Genomic DNA, 18041 nt, shown 5'->3' on the forward strand with positions numbered 1-18041 from the left:
TGCAAGGTCTTGGTTGTGGCATGTGGGATCCAGTTCCGCAGCCGGGGATTAAACCTGCAGCCCCTGCACTGGGACTGCAGTCTTAGCCACTGGACCTCCAGGGAAGTCCCTGAGCATAATTTTTATGGACACCAGGAAACCAAAAATTTCCTGTCCCTCGCTCCATTGCAATGGTCTGGAACCAAACCCTTGGTCTCTCCGAGGTGTGCCTGTATTTACTTTTTCTCGGCCTCCTTTGCCCCATCCAAAGACTGGGGCCTGTGTAGGACTACTTCCTAGGACTGGTGTGAGGATGAGATGAGATGCTACGGACAAAGCACGTGGAACAATGCTGGCAGGTCCACCCCTCAGTCCCGTTAGGACCATGTGCTTTCTCTCTGGGCCCCCAGAGCACAGCCTGGGGTGGGAGATGTCCAGTGCAGAACTGGGTTGCCCTCTACAACCCGGGGAGCAGTGGACCACACACACACACACACACACACACACACACACACACACACACACAAACACGCATACACCCCTGTACCATAAGGGGATAGGAGAAGCAGTAAGCCCCTTCTGAACTTGATGTTGACTTTCACATGCCTCACCTGGGCCTGGGGGGCCTTCTTAGGCCTGGAGGGGGGCCTTATCTAGCCGAGGGAAGTTGTCCCTGCACCCCTCGCCTGCTGCGGGTGGGGCACCCGGGGCCTAAACTGCTCATCTGCCCTCTGTCAGGCTCTGACACCAAAGGTTCACCCTGGGCTGAACCAAGCAGATGGCTTGGCTGACGGAGGCCCTGCTACTGAGACGCCCTCAGGGAGAGCAGCCAGGGCAGAGGGCGGACGGAAGATGCCGCCAGGACTCAGCGAGTGTCCCCTCTGGCCAGGCTCTGCTGGGGCCTCATGTGCTTCTTCTGGCTTGGACCCCATTCCAGCCTCTTGAGGAAGAGGAATGGAAGGAGGGGGCAGATGACCACTGGCTCAGGGTCACCACTGAGGAGGCAGGGAAACGGGTTGGTCCTAAGGGGAGTGCAAGCGTCTTCTCTGCTCTATTCTAAAGGGAAGCAGTCGCATCAGGAAGCCCTGATTCCTGCTCATCTGGGCGGGGTCCCTGGCTCAGGGGCCAAACTCCAGCCAGTACCCCTGGGTATCACCTCTTCCTCCCCCTCAGGACGGAGGCCCATCCCGACCCCTCCCCTGCCCAGTAAGACACTGCAGGGACCATCTTCCCCACCTGCCACCAGACTGTGCGTCCCTGAGCCATGCTGCTGTTGGCAGCACCTCCCCTCATCTCTGCAGGGAGGGAACATGCCCCCACCCTGACTCCTGGCTGCAGTCACCCGCCCTCCGCAACCTCATCTGACAGAGGCCAGAGGGGCCACCACGAAGACCGCCACGTTTCTACGTCCAGCACGGACCTTCCCCCGAGCCCTGCAAGTCCAGCTGCCCACTGCCTGCAGGTCCCAGGGCAGATCCGAGGTCCCCCCCAACTAGAACCTACGGAGTCACTCCCAGCACAGCCTCATCCTCCCTTCCCCAGAGTGAATCTGCCACAGTTTCACCTCCTGATTCCTTTCTCAGATGTATACACTTCTCTCTGTCTCCTCTACCGTGATCCTGGTCTAACCCATCCTCATTTCTCACTGGGACCAGTGTTCTATTCCCTCCTGTCTCCTCAGGCCCATCTCAAACCCCTGGCCAGTAAGCAGCCAGAGAGCCAACATGGCCACAACCCCACATAGAACTCGGGCTTCTTTGCTTGTCTAGCCTCTTTGCCCTGGGTCCACAGGCACTGCATGGTCTGGCCCTGCTGATACCCCCGCCTGGAGCTAGTCTTGCCTTATTCACTGTCCTCCAGCCGTAGTGGCCTTCCCTTGGTTCTGGGACACACCGTGCTCCCTCCTACCCTGGGGCCTTTGCACAGGCTGCTCTCACTCTCTGGCTGGAGTGCTTTCCCTTGTCAAGAAGATAAGAGTGTAGAAATTTACATTTATAAGAGTCACAGCATCACCCATACTCATGACCACCCAGGAAGCAGGTGGGGAGCCATGAGGATAAAGCAGAGAATCAGTGATGCTATGCGGCAAGAAGACTTAAAACCACCCTGACAAGTGGGGGAAATAGATGGTTTCCTCTTGGGTCATGGTCTAGCTAGGTCACCACCTCCTGGGACAACCCCTGATTTTTTTTTTCCAGCAGGGAAATACATTCTTGACTTGCCTATATGACTATCTTAACCCAGGGAAGGCCCAGGAATGGGCAGGGGAAGCTGCCATGGTGGATTCAACTCATACCAATGGAGGAGCCTGATTTTTCATCTTGGATCACGTTCTTTGGGGACTTCCTCATTTCTCTTCATTGGCATTCAGTGATAAACAGGGCTGGTGGACTAACTCAGTACCCATGGACGAGTGCCCTCTGCCTCAGCTCCTGACAGCCATGTGACTGAGTCCTGGCCAATGAGACCTAAGCAGATGTCTTAGGGAGGTTTCTGGGAAAGAAGCACCACCTTTTCAGTTTCTTCCCATCTTCAACGAGTGGAATGTCTGGAGCCATGGCAGCTGTTTTGCCACCGTGAAGTACTAAGCACAAGGAAATGTTGCAAGGATTACCGAGACTAGGCCTTGGCTGACATGATGGAGCCACTGATAAACAGAGAAGCCACCATCTTCCAGAATTCTTACCGTGTGAAACACAGAGGCATTTGCCTTAAGTGTAGATTTTCAGTTTCAAATATTTTGCTACTGACTCAACATTGTGACGAGGATGTGAGGCAAAGTCAGAAATGCATCCTGGGCTTCAGGGAACTGGGCTTTGGAGAAAAAACAGAGCGAGTCCCTCAGCAGAAGCTTTTAAAAGGAAGAGTGCTCGTGGGGATGCTAGTGCCTCGGAAAAGGAATCCCAGAAGTCAGTCTCAGGCAGTCCTCATGAGGAGCAGGGGAAGAGTCACGGAACTAATGTAGCTGCACAGGGATCTCTCTGATGAGCTTTGATTTCAAAGCCACGCCTGGGAGAAGGAAGGAGGCAGTGTAGTGGAGGATGAAGCCAGAAAAGAACAGGGCCCGTGAGAAGCCTCCCTGAGCAATTCACAAGTGGCTTTAGGAAAGAGCTTTGGCTGCGGGCAGCAAGCGGTCCTATTGGTAGGAGTTTGTTTGTCTTTATCAACCCCTGTCTGCATCAAAACCATAGTCAAAGCTATGGCTTTTCCAGTGGTCATGTATGGATGTGAGAGTTGGACTACAAAGAAAGCTGAGCACCGAGGAATTGATTCTTTTGAACTGTGGTGCTGGAGAAGACTCTTGAGAGTCCCTTGGACTGCAAGGAGACCCAACCAGTCCATTCTAAAGGAAATCAGTCCTGAATATTCATTGGAAGGACTGATGTTGAAGCTGAAACTCCAATACTATGGCCACCTGATGCAAAGAACTGACTCATTGGAAAAGACCCTGTTGCTGGGAAAGATTGAAGGCAGGAGGAGAAGGGGACGACAGAGGATGAGATGGTGGGATGGCATCACCGACTCGATGGACATGAGTTTGAGTAAGCTCTGGGAGTTGGTGATGGACAGGGAAGCCTGGCGTGCTGCAGTCCATGGGGTTGCAAAGAGTCAGACATGACTGAGTGACTGAACTGACTGATCAACCCCTGAGTTGCTGGCTGCTCCGCTCCATATGGTTGTTGGTGGCCCAAGCACCTTCTCTCTTGATGCTTGGATATTCTAGGGGATCAGCCTCCTCTGCAAGGTCTGAGATGGCTGTCAACCATGAGTTGGGGGTGGGGTGATGAGAAGGAGAAGGGGTGGGCACAGCGCTTTCTCTTAAGGACATGGCTCAGTTGCACAGATCACCTCTACTTTCCTCCCTTTGGCTAGAACTTGCCATGTGGCCTAGCTGCAAGGGAGGCTGGAAGAGCAGGTTTACCTGGTGGTCACTGGGTCTGTAAACCTCCTCTTTCCAAGGAGGAAGCCTCAACCGAACACAAGGGCAGCCAGCTGTCTCTGCCATTGCATGGGGAATCTGAGGTCCAGAGAGTGAGTCTTGGCCAAGCTGACATGGCTGCTGATAGCCCAGGTCTGCCTGCCATCACAGCCTGAAATGGCCCCCCTCCCCATGCTCGGCAGCCTCTCCTCAGAGCTGAAACCTAACCCCTGGGGTGACTGTCCTTGCCCCCCTCCCCATGCTCGGCAGCCTCTCCTCAGGGCTGAGACCTAACCCCTGGGGTGGCTATCCCTGCCCCCTCCCCATGCTCGGAGCCTCTCCTCAGGGCTGAGACCTAACCCCTGGGGTGGCTGTCCCTCCCCCCAGCTCCCAGCAGCCTCATCCCAGGACCTTTGTTTCTGCACTTAGGTCTCTTTCACTCAACGCAGGGACACAGGACCATAAGGGATGGAGGAACGTGACTCTCCGGGCCTGGGGAACCCTTTGAGATGACGTGGGCAGGTGCAGGAGGAGAGGGTGCTGAGTTTATGAGGCAAAGCTGAAGCTGGAAAGAGTCTCATCAGATGGCCAGGGTCAGGCCTCAGCCCAACTCTCCCCTTTCCGGGGGGACTCTGAGAGGCTTGCCTTAAGCCCTACCCCCGTCCCACCCTAGTCCCTTCTAGCCCATCATCCAGTTTTATTTTCCTTATAGTGAAATGATTACTTCATGTGAGATTATGACTTCTTATGTGCTTGCTGCTTGCTTATCATCTGCTTCCTCTAGCCAGACTGTAGGCCCTGCAGGAACAGGGCTTTGCCTCCTGTCCCCTGCTGTGGTTCCCGGCATCTGGAGCTCTCCCATGGGAGCCTCATCAAAGGCCGAATCAAGCACAGGGTGCAGGGCTCAGTTCACCCTCATTCTCCCCCCACTGCCCCGCCCTCCCCTAGCCTGGCCTCACACATCCCCCTGAGGAGTGTGGAGACTGGTAAGTAGGAAGGGGGATCAAGGTCAAGGGCACTGTGAGTCTCACCGAGGGGACATAGCAGGAAGGGAAAGGGCCTCTTCTGAGACTTAGATGAAATCCTTGGGTTGCGAAAGAAGCCAAGAAGTCTAGGAGCTTCCCTGACTTTGGAGGCTAAGGTCAGGGAAATCTTATTCTCTTGGGGCCCGGGGGTGCTTCCACATGACAAATGTGAGTTCTCCCCAAATAAAATGCACCGCTGAGGAGGGGCCCTGCTGTGTAACTCTGGTTTTCATTCTTGAGACCTGCAGTACCAGAAACTCAGGGAGTGCTCTACTTGGAACACTGGAAAACTCCTAGTTACCCTTGAACCCCAGTCAAAATGCCCACTCCTCTGGTCTGTGACGTTGATGGACTGTCTGCCATTCTCATCCTTTAACCCCTTTGGCTGGCTCTCAGGGGCATGAATGGAGCCTTCCTTAGCTCCTGTTCAGGGGTCCCACATCACAGCCAACATTTCCACGGGATTCCCCGAATGCCTTCAGATCTTCTGGGCTCACATTGCCACCCACCCAGCTTGGCCAGCCACTCCTGATGCACAGGTCTCCCTGCCAGGGGAAGCAGGGCCTGGTACCTGCTTGTTCAGGAACAGGTCCCTTCCCAGGAGGCATTCCTCTCTGCTCAGCAGGACCCCGTCCCGACTCTGAGGTTCTCTCCGGCAGCAGGCCTCTGGCACCTCATCACTGTCCAAAGTCAGGAGTCGGAAAACTGATGCATACTTAAAGTCTTCGGGCCCGTTGACCCCACAGCAACCAAACTAGGACAGAGCAGAGAGAAGAGGGGGATAGGAGCTGGAGCCAGGCATGAGAGTGAGGAGACAAACGCAAAGCCTGTCCACAGGCCACTGTGAGGCAGCGTAGTGGGGGGTAGTCATGATCCAAGTGGGAGCTGGCTCCACCTGCGGCTCCTGTGCAACCCCGGGAAAGCCACTCAGCCTCTCTGAGCCTCCAGTGTCCTCACGGTAAAATGAGAGTGCTGGCAACAATTCCTACTTCACCGGCGCTGAGCACTCAGTAAGTAGCTGCTATGGTTACCGCCACTGATGACAGTTACGATTGCTTGAGGACTCAAGACAGGGAGGGCGAACAGCTTTCACCCTGAGTTCGGACTGTGGCTGATGGGCAACGGCTGCCCAAGATGCTGTGCGGATGGATGCCAGTTCTGAGGCTGGGCCTGGGCTGGCAGATCAGTGCCTGATTGATTATTGATATCTGCATAGGCGCAGAGAGCAAGGCTCTGGAGGCCAGATAATGGCTCCCCTGGGTGTCAGGGCTCTGAGGGCTCAGAGCATCCCTGGGGCCACTCACCGTGATCATGACGGAGTTCCAGGTGGCGGAGAAGACGTCCGTGTCGTTGTTGCCCTGGTAGTGCTTGGTGAGCTCCTTGGTGAAGAATTCACGGGTGAGCTGGAGGCAGAGGGAGGGGCTGGACTGAGAGCCATGGCAGCTTGATACGGTGCCCCCTTCCCTGGCTTCTCCACTGATCTGCTCTGGGGGAGGGTGGGGGAAGGCCTCTGGGCCCTAGTGCCAGGGACCCTCCTTGTAAGCAGCTGACTTGGGGCAGGCCCTTGGGGCCCACCCCCTACCTCTAAGGACCTGTGGCCTCCCTGCATCATCAGATCCCCAGCATGAACGCGCAGACTACCCACACAGCCCTCAGCAAGCCACCGGGGAACCTCCACCAGTACTGCAGCTCTTTCCAGAGGGTGGCTGGTCCTCAGTTGGGGGCTCACCCCTCCTGCCGCTCCCTAACCCTGAGCTGTTCCTCAGACAGAGCTGAGAGGATGCGCTGTGTCCTGGGCCCTGAAGAAGCCACTGTGTGTGCAGCAAGCCGTCTCTGCAGAGCCGCAGTTTCCAGAGACCCTTGGAAGTCATTGCTACCTTCAAAATACTCCTCGGAGGCCTGACCACCCTGCTCCCCTCTGCAGGGAAGGGTGGGGCCTTCGGTGGTTGGAGCCTCTGGGATAAGATGGTCTCTGGGGGTAAGTGGCCCAAACTGCATACTGCCAGGGCCTCATCCAGGAGGGCTCTGCCCTGTTCTCCTGCTTGGCACAGATTCTGCGTGGGGGCTGGGGGTGGGGTGGGGGGTGGGAAGCCTCTCCGACTATCCTTGGAATGACTACTGCTGGGCCAGTGCTGGGCAAGGCATAGAATGGAAGATTCTAGAGTCAGAGATGGGTTGCACCAGACACTTGGAAAGAGCGGAGACCCTTAAGGGCCCTCTGACTCTGACCTTCTGGAAAAGTCCTTGCAGGGACAGGCTCGCAGGTTTCTTTTGGGGCTGTGGGGCTTCACTGGGTGGGGTGGTGGGTTGTGATTGGAGCTGGAACGACTGGATGAGGGGACGCTGACTCTCTGAGACCCTCTGGGGATGGAGGGGCTGGCCATGAATGGGCCGGGGCACACAAGGCCAGGTACGTACATTTCCCCTGAAGATGAAGGCCAGGATGGCTGCTGAGAGCTCTGCCAAGAAGATGATCAGGATGAACAAGAAGAACTGCAGAGAGAAGCGGGCAGACTTGTGAGTCCCGAGGGCAGGTAGGAAGGGGACAGCTGACCTCTCTCTGAGGCACCCTTCCATCTGTCACACGATGGCGGCAGCGTACCGATTTCGTAAGACTGAGGAACTCAACTGCCATAAACCAGACATCTTTGATCATAAACACCCCAACAATCCATCTTTGGAGCCAACAAAGTTGTAATACAAATATGGAACAAATAATCATACAGATATGCCTTCTGTGCAAATGGCACCCTTTAGAGGCCCCTTGTGCAGTGGGTGCTCTGAGCAACCGTACTTGGCAGCCCTTGAAGAAGATCGATGTTGAAACTTGTTTGGACCTCCTCCAGGTGGACTGTCCAAGTAGTGGGAATCCTGAAGTCCCTGGGGATCCCTGGCTGGCTGTCCTCACCCCATCAGGCCCAGGCCACCTCTCCCTGCCTGGCTGCCTCTCATTCCCATGGGTAGTGGGGGAAGTGATGTTACTTTTCAGCTGCAATAAAGAAGCATGATCGGAGGGAAGGTGGTATGTCTATCAAAATCTGAAAACCCAGGGGCTGGGAGTCTGGAATCTAACAGAGCGCCCCTCTGTGCTACTCTCTGCATGTCTCTATGTTGCCCAAACTTACCACGACACCTCTTGCCTCGGGCACCTCACACGCTGAGCTCCCTGGAAGGCCCTGCCCTTGCTTGCCCACCAGCATCCTGTTTTCCAGACTCGGTTCCTGGCTCCCCCACATCCCAGGGCCCTGCAGAAGTGTGCACCGCAGCCGCTGCATCCCCGCCGGGTCACCACCATCAGCTGGGATCCAGTGGGCAGTGTTCTCGAAGCCCAGACAGCACCGGTGTTGGTATACGGCTCTCCGATGAGTAAATGAATCCATGAGTGACCAGCTCGCCATAATGACCTTGCCATCTGCTATCTCCAGGCCCGGGCCATCATGGGCACTGCTGTGGGTGGATGGTTGTGGGCAGAAAGAAGAGGAAGCGGCCGTGCCCTCATCACTCAGCGTTGTCCCCCTGCACTGGGACAATCCTGGAGCTGTCAGCCCACCTGGAGACCCCTAGCAGGGCCCTGAAGCCCCAGCCGCACATGCATACAGCGACCCCAGGACCTGCTCCCTTGCTCGGGTCACAGTCCTCCAAGCTTCCAGTGCGCACCGTGTGTGCCCAGGCTGGAAGGAAGCGAAGGGCCTGAGCTTGTCCTCAGCACTTCAGCACCGCCCCCCCATCCCCGCCCCGCCTCGCTTTGAAAGTCTTAAGACCTGGAGGCTTTTCTGGGCTCCAGGATTACATGGTGTTAGGATCCTCTGTTCTAGAATCAGAGGTCCCGCATTTATTTCCACTGTGCTGCTTGCCAGCTGGGCCAGCTCCGTCAGGTTCTACCGTGTCTGGGTTCCAGTTTCTCCATCAATAGAACAAGAGTGTTGATGGTCAGCAGCTGCTTTGCCAGGCTGCCCAGAGGCTTCAGTGAAATGACTCATGTAAGATCCATGCTTAGGTGTTAAGCGCTGCATGCCTGCGGGAGTGCGTGAGTGCTAAGTCACTTCAGTTGTGTCCGACTCTTTGGGACCCTGTGACCTGTAGCCCACCAGGCTCCTCTGTCCATGGGATTGTCTCCAGGCAAGAATACTGGACTGGGTTGTCACGCCCTCCTCCAGGGGATCTTCCTGACCGAGGGATTGAACCTGCGTGTCTTAAGTCTCCTGTGTTGGCAAGCGGGTTCTTTAACAGTAGTGCCACCCAGGAAGCCCCAAGCGCTGGATAGATGATAGTTGTCGTGCGTTTTCCAGAGACCACCCACGCCAGTGCTTGTCTCCAGGAAGGCCACGCTCGCGCTTGATTCTGAGCCACCATCTGAGCCTTCCTCACGCTGTGCACGGCGCTGCACCCGCATTATCTCACTGATGCGGTGCTAAGTCCCCTGGAAAGCGCACGCACGCTCCCAGAGTGATGAGCACGTGGAGTTCATGAGCTCCGTCTCATCCATAGTTTATAACTTCTAAGCCAAGATCGATAGGCAGAGACAGCTCGGTCACATCACTGGGGTGGAAACCATTTCCGAGGCTGCTCTTTATGCCAGCCTGAGGACTGCCAGCAACTCCACCGAGAGGGCAGAGGGCAGGGTGGGGCTCCATGGAGACCTTGTGAAACAGAACCAGATGACCATCTGTCACCAGCCAAATGGAGGTGCCAGGAGCCCTGCCAGGGCCCTTCACCTCTTAACCCAAGGACCAGCTCGTGGAAGTGGAGGGGGATGGGATGGGCACTTCGGCCAAGGGCAGGCTGCCCAGGGTACAGGACGTCTTCTGTCACTCTCCTTTCCGGGTGGGGAGCTCTACCTCCCAGCTTCAGCCCTAGGTCACCCCACACAGCTGACTGCAGCGAGGCTGACTGCAGGTCTGCTTCCCGACCTGTCGGAACCAGAGCCCCAGGTTTTAAGACTCGGCTGGCCTGCAGGGTCTCTTGTGGATCAACACCAATCCTTTCGTTTTCAACTTATCAAACGCTTATATGTGCCAGGAAAACAGTTAGGCAAGATGTACATTTTCTTATTGAATGCTGATCAAAATATTATGGCTGGAGAGGCAGTATTATTGTCTCCAGCTTACATGTGAGGAACCTGAAGTTCAGAGACCTTAAGTGATGGACCCCAGGTCACACAGCCGGGAAGTGGCATGGCAGGGATAAGAACCAGGCTTTGCTGACTGCAGAGGCCAGGCCCTGCCCCACGCCTCCTCTCTGTCCCTTCGGTCCAGGCCCGTGTACTGAGCACATGCTCTGTGCCAGGTACTGTGCTAGGTCGTCGTTGTCCAGTCGCTAAGTCGTGTCCAACTCTTCTGCAATCCCATGGACTGTAGCCCGCCAGGCTCCTCTGTCCCTGGGACTACCCAGGCAAGAATACTGGAGTGAGTTGCCATTTCCTTCTCCAGGGGATCTTCCTGATCCGGGGATCAAACCCTCATCTGCTGCCTTGGCAGGTGGATTCCTTATCACTCTGAGCCACCCAGGAAGCCCACTGTGCTAGGTACCGATAAACAAATACACACAAGGGCGATGTGATCCCCACTCTGGTGGAGTTTCCACTGAGCCAAGATTCATGGTCCATGAAATGAAATTCACGAGATGAAAAGCATAAGAGTCATGAGATGAGATGAAAAAACAAACCCGTAACTCATTGATGGGGAAAGCAGGTCTCCCCAGAGGAAGAGTGTCTGCAGATCTCCTGGCCACTGTTCCCGCCTGAAGCAGGGGCCCCCAAAAGCCTGGGCACGGAGCTGGTGACATGAGTGTAAGTCACCTGGAGGAAAGTGCAGGGCTGTGGGGCCAACATCAGTAACAAGGTCACTTCTGCCAGCATCTCCAGCATGAAAAATTGCCTCCGGCTTGACGAGATTACTACTGTTTATTTGAAGGGGGATCCCGCCTGGACCCAGCCACAGGGCTGATGCTTTCTGGGGCTCCCCCGAACCAGGGCCTTTCCCAGAGCGTGTTTCTCTTGAGTTATCTGACCTCATCCCATTTGCCTAAGGGCACACTTGCCAGTAATTCCTCAACATCAAATTTACAACGCTTTGCTTAGGATTAGGCGCTTAATAAAGGGGTAAAAACTGCTATTTTGCCTACTTGTGAGCATTTCCAGACTTTTCTAAGCCATCTGCCTACAATACATCTGCTTTTCGTTCTCATTTCTAATAATATTTACCAAATTTACGTACTTGATGTACAATTCAGCTCGTTTTATCGCTTTTAAATTCTACTCTTCCCTTTTTTCTGTTCTCTTTTCCAATTTAGCATGCCTTGGCTATAAAATATTTTTAAAATGTGAAGCTTTCAATAAATGGGTTAGAAACAGTCCTTGAACTGTTTATAGGTGAGCAGCTAGGCAAAAAGGGATGCCACAAAATGTCACCAATAGGCTGAAGTTGTCTTGTGGTCCATGAAAATGCTCTAGAATTGATCAACAGGACTGTTTGGAAAAAAATGTTTTAGAAAAGTAGGTCATTAGGTGACATTAGGGCCATGGCTCTTGGGCTAAGGGTCACCGGGGCCCCTCAGGGCTTAGCCTCCGAGCAGGGGCAGGGGTTGCCCAGTGATCTCCATCTCCAGGCCTCCTCTCTCTGCGGGGCTTTGAGCCCCAGTTCCAGAGGGGACTGAAGGCATTCTCTTGGCTTCTCCCAAGACTAGTCTTTGCTTCTTCCCCGAAGGGTGACGAGGCGGCTCAGGCTTCTTTAACGGCCAAGGATGGGTGAGACTCGGTGCTGGAACCACCCTGCACAGCTGAGTCCAGGTTGGAAAAAAAAAGTGGTTCTTCTTACTTTTCAGGTCATGAATCAATCTGAAAACCTTGCAGAAGCTGTGGGGGCTCCAGAAACACGCAAGCACGCACACCACACACACAGAACACACAGGTATAGGCACACACAGAGGCCCTGACATAATATTTTGCATATAATCTTGGTTGAGTTTTGAACCACTTGAGTGCACTCCAGGTGAGGAGCCTCTGGACCAGTCCCTCTGAGACAGCAGACCCGGGTCCAAGCGTCCCCTGCCTTTGATCTGCACGGTGACCTCGGGTTGTGTGCCTTAGGCTTGTGACAGAGAGGAGAGTGGAGGGGACTGGATGAGAGGGAAGGGGAGGAGGAGAGGGGAGGCAGGGGAAGTCAAGGAAGTGGGGGGAAGGGAGAGAGGGGCAAAGACAAGGGGGCGTCCAGGAGAAGGAGAAGGAAGGGCAGCAGGAACAGAAACCAAGGGATCAAGAGGAAGGCAGAGAGAGACGGGAGACAGAGGCGGAGGAAGAGCTAGAAAAGAAGGGGAGAAGCAGACACGATGAGACTGGAGGGAGACTACAGAGGAGGAGGCGGAGAGAGGGGAGACTTTAAGGTTTGGTGGGCAGACCGGCCACAACCAGGACTTAAGTCTCTGTCTGGGGAGAGCTGCAGCCAGTCCCCTCCTGGGTCTCAGCCTTCTCTCCTAGGCACTGGGGAGAGCGATGCCTCCTCCAGCTGGCAGGCTCTGAAGGAGCCACTTAACTGGAGAGGGCTTGTGAGGCCCCCAGGTTGCTCCTGGCCCAGAGCGCCAGCGTAGTTTCTATCTTGACTTCAGAGATGAGCCCGTTCATGCTGGATGAGCCCCAGACACCGAGGTGCAGGGTGGGCGGGTGATGGTGGGTTTGGTGTGTCCTGGGACCGTCCTCAGATCCTTTCAGAGTCCCAGGCTCCCCAAGCCCAGACCGCCGGCACCACTGGACACTGCACAGAGCTGTCCACCAGGGGGCGCTAGACGCCTTGCGAGGACGCATCGCTGACCGGCCCACGCCTCCCTATCACTTAACTCCTGACCCACCCGCCGGCTCGCTCGTGAGGCGAGTTTGCAAGTTGGCCCAGCTGCACAGCCAAGGTGGGCTGTTTTTAACTTCCCTTCCGGCAAGATTGCGCTCAACCCAGTTTTCCTAACCCTAAAGGCACAGGACCTGGGAGGGGAGGAAGCCCCATCACCAAGGCCAGACAAGTAAGGAGAGAAAGGGCCACAGTCCATGTGAATACAGAGGGCCCGAGAAACGGAACATCCACTGCTGGTCTCGTTTGACTCCCGTCTACAGCCGTGTGAGTTGGCCTCTCACTTCACCAGCAGATGCTAAAGCTCAGAGAGGTTAAGAAACTAAACCAGAGTCACACTGTTTGTTATGAGATGGAGCAGGTCGCACACACAAACCCAGCTCATCCTCCTGGGCTCGCCCGCCCCCCCCACCTGCAAGACTATGGATGGTCACTCAGCCCTCGATGCACCTATAGCACGAGTGAATCACGTGGTCAGCAGGTCAAAGACCATTCATTTAATGAATAAAGGACCTACCGAGATCATATCACTTCCATTTTAGAAGGGGAAATGTGAAAGCTGAATGATTTATCCTATAGCGATCTTTGCTCTGTTATCACGGAGTTGTATATTTGAGTTCTCAGAAGCAAGCAAGTCGAAAAGCATCATGAGTCAGTGCTCTCAGCTGACCCTGCTGTGGGGAAGCCTGGCCGTTCGGACCTGGAGGCCGAGGCCACTGTGCGCCTGGGGGCGGCTCACCCAGGCGGCAGGCATGGGGCCAGCATGGATGCATATGGCAAGGGTTGGTGGCTCTCCCGCTCCTGGAGGCCAGCCTACCTGGCTCAGACCCCAGTGTGAGTCCCCCCTAGTGTGGGTGCAGGGCTCTATCCACCCCCCTCCCCAGGGCACCCATGGGTGGGGTGGGGGATGGGATACTCACAAACAGCAGCAGACACTTGTTCTCCCGGACGGCCCCGCAGCAGCCCAGGAAGCCGAGCAGAAAAAGCAAGCCCCCCATGGCCAGGAGGATGTAGGCGCCCGTGATGAGCAGGGGGTTGGCGGCCACGATCTCCCGGAAGCCGGTGGGGTCCACCATGACCCAGATGCCGATGCCCAGCAAGCAGGCCCCGCCCAGCTGCTCCCCGGGGCCAGGCAGGAGCATGGGGAAGACACAGGGAGACATGGTGGTTAGACAACCCCCCACACACACCAGCTCCCTGCTCGAGGCCCTGGGGCAGAGGTGCCAAGTGAGCTGGGCAGAGACTCCCTCTGTGTTTTCCTCTGCTTTGAACTTCCCTCCTTAACTCTGACCTAGGGTGCATCACGCATCCTGCAGAGCCCATCTCTGACCAACACTCTACTTTGGGCTGCGAGGAACCATGTCCTGTAGAGTCTATCTGCCACGTTCATAGTCTCCTTAAGTGTTAGAGCCACTGGGCACTGAGGTCGTTCAGTCCAACCCTGATTCCACACTGAGCCCCAGAGGGGGCCAACAATCCGCCGAAGGTCACACAGTAGGTTCAAAGCAGAGCCAGGGCTGAGCCCCAGGTCCCCCTGACTCCAGCCCCAAGATGCTCCCCAAGTTCATGAATGTGCTCTGACGCCTATGCTGGGAAAACACAGACCGAAGCCATCCTGGTTGTTCGCACAGGAGCTCTCAGTCGAGGCGGGCTCCCCATTCTCAAATCCGCTCCTAGAAAGCCTTCTTGTTCATGACTTCCTCTCCACGGTCTGCCTCTCCATGCCTCACTTATCTCTGGAGACAAGCAGCTTAGTCCAGAGAAAGGGCTGTGCCATGCGTTCGCTGTGAGACCTTGGTCAAGTGCCTTAACCTCTCTGAGCCCTAGCTTCCTCATGGTTAGACAAAGATACCGTTTCCCACCTCCCAAGGACCTGAAGGTGCCTGGCAGGGTTCAACAGACATCATTCCATTGGTCTTGGGCACAGACCAGTCTTGGAAACAGATCTGTTGCAGGAGAAATCATCTGGCGTCATGGACTTTAAAGACTGGGAAGTGCTTGAAATCTCCGTGTGGTGGGAAGACCAGAGGAATGATGCAAAATGATGCAGAACTGCTGGCTCACAGACAGGGTCTGTAAGCGGGGGAAGATCTGAATGGTTTGGGGCAAAAGATGGTCCTTTCGGATGCAGTGGGGGGAGGGGTGGGGCGCAGAGGCCCGGGGGACCTGGGCGCAGCCAATGACAGAAGCAACATTTTGTCGTCTGCAGTGGCCTGCCTTTCTCCCTGGTTTCCCCCAAAACCTCCAGGAAAACCTGTGTCCCTTCCTCACAGCTGTTGGAGGTGTGGGAGTTTAACAGTTGCATGCTGAGTTCTGCTTCAAGGGGGCTCAGGCACAGACTGAGTGGCCCAGGGTCATCCCAGTTGGAAGTTGGGTCTAGAATTCAAGTATGTGGAGTTGCCTGCTCTTCAAAATTAGGGGCAGGGGAAGGAAATCCAGGAAAGGTGCTGAAGTGTACACAGAATAGATGGAGACAGACAGACGGAGTCAGTCTTGACTGGAAGGGGCCTCTCCTTCCTAGTGACCCTGCCCTGGCGGACTTCAGTGGGTCTTTACTCAACCAGGTCTTGGCTGCACTAAGGTCAAAGGTTGAGGTGGGGTCACGTGATGAGTGTGGCTCTGCTCCCGGGAGAGGCCATAGGTCTGAGCAGAGCAGGTGGGCTGTGGCAGGGTGCCGGCCTGGCCCCCTGAGCCCTTGGGGACTCTGTCCTTTCATGTATAGAATCCATAAGTTGGATGGAGCCGATACATTCCAGGCACTTCCTAAACTAATCTTGCTTCCTTTTCAAAGAATCTGTTGAGGTGGAAGATTAAGGGATGACGATACTGAGGTTCAGGGAGGCGGTATGTATTGTAGATGACACAGTGGGTGAGGCGCAGAGTTGGGCTGTGAACCCAGGTGTCTCAGACCCAGAGAGGTTTCAGACTGCATCAGACTGCATCACATCCACTTCACTCCGCTGTCCACAACTGCTCAGGGGGTCAGGGCTTCATGGCGGCTCCTGCTACCTCTGATCATCTCCAGCTTCCCTTTCACCTGAACTCCCTAAGAGGGGTCAGACCCCAGGATAGTAGCCGGGGCTAAAGCCTCTGCCCCCTTTCTTTTAGAACAGCTGAACTATCCTGGGGCTGTGCAAAACGTCTCTCCTGTGATGGCAGGCTCTCCGAGTGGGGTGGGCACTACTCGGGGTCTCCCCACCACGAACCCCCAGCCAGGCAGGTAGGGCAGCTTCTAGCACTGGCCCCTGGACCTCAGCCCAACATGACTCTTCCCAAGCATCAGTCAGTTCTCCCCCACCCCGCAGAGGCCTGGGGAGAACCCTAGACACGTTCCAGGAATACTCACAAATATGAAGAAATTGAACACGAACATCAGATACTTCATGCAGCTCAGACAGTCGCCTTCCATGGTGATCCCGCTGCAAAACAGCAAGGCCCCTTCAGTCCTCTCACTGGGGGACCCCATCCAGAAAGAACCCTTGCCCGTCCTCTGACTCCTCTCCCTCGGGGTGTCCCAGCGGCCAGTCTGCCTCTGGAGCCAATAGGGGAAGAGAACAGTTGATCACAGTTTCCTCATCACAGGGCTTTGTCCTGGGGGCTGGAGTTAGGAATGAGGACTTGTGACCCAGCCAGCCTGGGTTTTCTACCATTCATGTGCTGCGTGGTCTCAGGCAAACGGGGGCTTCCCAGGTGGCGCTAGTGGTAAAGAACCCGCCTGCCAATGCAGGAGACATAAGAGATGCGGGTTCAGTCCCTGGGTCGGGAAGATCCCCTGGAGGAGGGCAGGGCAACCCACTCCAGTATTCTTGGTGGAGAATCCCATGGACAGAGGAGCCTGGCAGACTATGGTGCATAGAGTTGCAAAGAGTCAGACATGACTGCAGCGACTTAGCACGCACGCATTCACTCAGGCAGATGACGTCACCTCTCTCAGTCCTGTTTGCTCCAAGTTGAAAAGGGAGATTAAAAACAGAAGCTTCCTCCCCAGCGGTTTTGGGAGGATTAACTGGAATAATGCATAAACATGCTTAGCACCACGGGGCGGATGCTCAGAGGTATGACGTCATGATGTTACTTGATTGCAGGCGTGAGCCTTCCGTTTGATAGATGAGAAACTAAGGCTCAGAGCCATGAGGGACTTGCGGAGGTCATGGAGCAGGAGCAGGACCCAGGCCTGACAAACTTCCTGCCACCCCACATGCCCTCTGACCAGAAGGCCCTGCCCCCGGGGGGAAGCGGTGTTACAGGGAATGAGCTGCTGGCGCTTCCTGGGGCCTTAAGCCCCCAGACGCTCCCCCCACCCTGACCACCTCCATCATGAGACCTACAGCATCCCACCTCCCCCTGGAGCCTCCCTGGGCCCTATGGACTCGTCAGCACGTCCATGGTAGCCGGATGGACCACTGAATACAATTCTATTCTGCCAGCATTTTTTGTGCAACGACTTGATGCCAGGCACTGCAGCTTGAAAACAAGCCTTCCCCTGTGCCCGGGGGAAGCAGATGGCATCTGCTGTTACAAGTCAGCCTTCAAGGTGCACATAAGTCATGGTCCTGTGCAGTACACCATATTCAGTATTCCCAAGCTTTCTTTCTGACAGCCCTGGGCAGAGGACGGCAGGCCCAGGAGGATCCTTGTTCCAGGCCCTGTCCTTCCAGCAGCCAGCAGAAGGCTGAGATGCAGTGGGGACCTGTGGGTATGGCAGGCCTGTGTAGCTAGCATCTCTAGGTCCATGCCATGCCCATCAGTTGTTAAACCATCATCCCTGGCAATTGATCATCCTTTTCTCTTGCATCATCTCCAAGCCCAGGCTCTCTACCTCCAGAACAGGTCCCCAGACCAAGCCAGCCACCCTCGTCCAGCTCCTCCATCTCTGACCTTCTAGAAGCAGCATCTAACCTACATCTAAACACGACAGTTCCAAGCAGGGTCTCTGAAGCCAGACATACCTGGGCTCCGACCCTGGCTCTTCACACCTCTCTACCTCTGTGTCTGGTAAATGATGGAACCTCTTAGAGCCTCAGTTTCTTCATCCATGTAAGTGGGTATTTAGGACCTACATCGTGGCATGTCGTGAGGATTAAATGAGACATCCTACTTCAGGGCTCCCCACAGAACCTGCTTCAGCGAGGGGTGGACAGCTCTTACCAGGAACACACCTAACTTGACAGTCACAGGTGACTCACTGGGCTCTTGTGGCCCATGAGATCAGCACCCCAGGATAATGACCTGCACCCCAGGCACTGCATGCTGACCCCTCTCCCTTGGGCACTTGGCCGATGC

The 18041-nt window shown here is 55.5% G+C and overlaps 1 protein-coding gene across 8 annotated transcripts in view; it reads right to left on the minus strand.

Moving 5' to 3' along the window:
• Positions 1–18041, minus strand: part of TSPAN18 (tetraspanin 18) — a 216331-nt gene that overhangs the window by 18408 nt on the left and 179882 nt on the right. For all 8 annotated transcript variants that reach the window (XM_070383515.1, XM_070383513.1, XM_070383512.1 and 5 more), the window contains 5 exons: positions 16105–16177; positions 13679–13873; positions 7342–7416; positions 6228–6326; positions 5495–5677 (listed from right to left, as the gene is read on the minus strand). In XM_070383515.1, coding sequence (XP_070239616.1) covers positions 5495–5677; positions 6228–6326; positions 7342–7416; positions 13679–13873; positions 16105–16167 — 615 coding nt within the window. In that variant the 5' untranslated portion in view covers positions 16168–16177. The remainder of the gene's footprint in view (positions 1–5494; positions 5678–6227; positions 6327–7341; positions 7417–13678; positions 13874–16104; positions 16178–18041) is intronic.

The sequence above is a fragment of the Bos mutus genome, chromosome 15 (genome assembly GCF_027580195.1).
Source record: "Bos mutus isolate GX-2022 chromosome 15, NWIPB_WYAK_1.1, whole genome shotgun sequence".
Taxonomy (NCBI): domain Eukaryota; kingdom Metazoa; phylum Chordata; class Mammalia; order Artiodactyla; family Bovidae; genus Bos; species Bos mutus.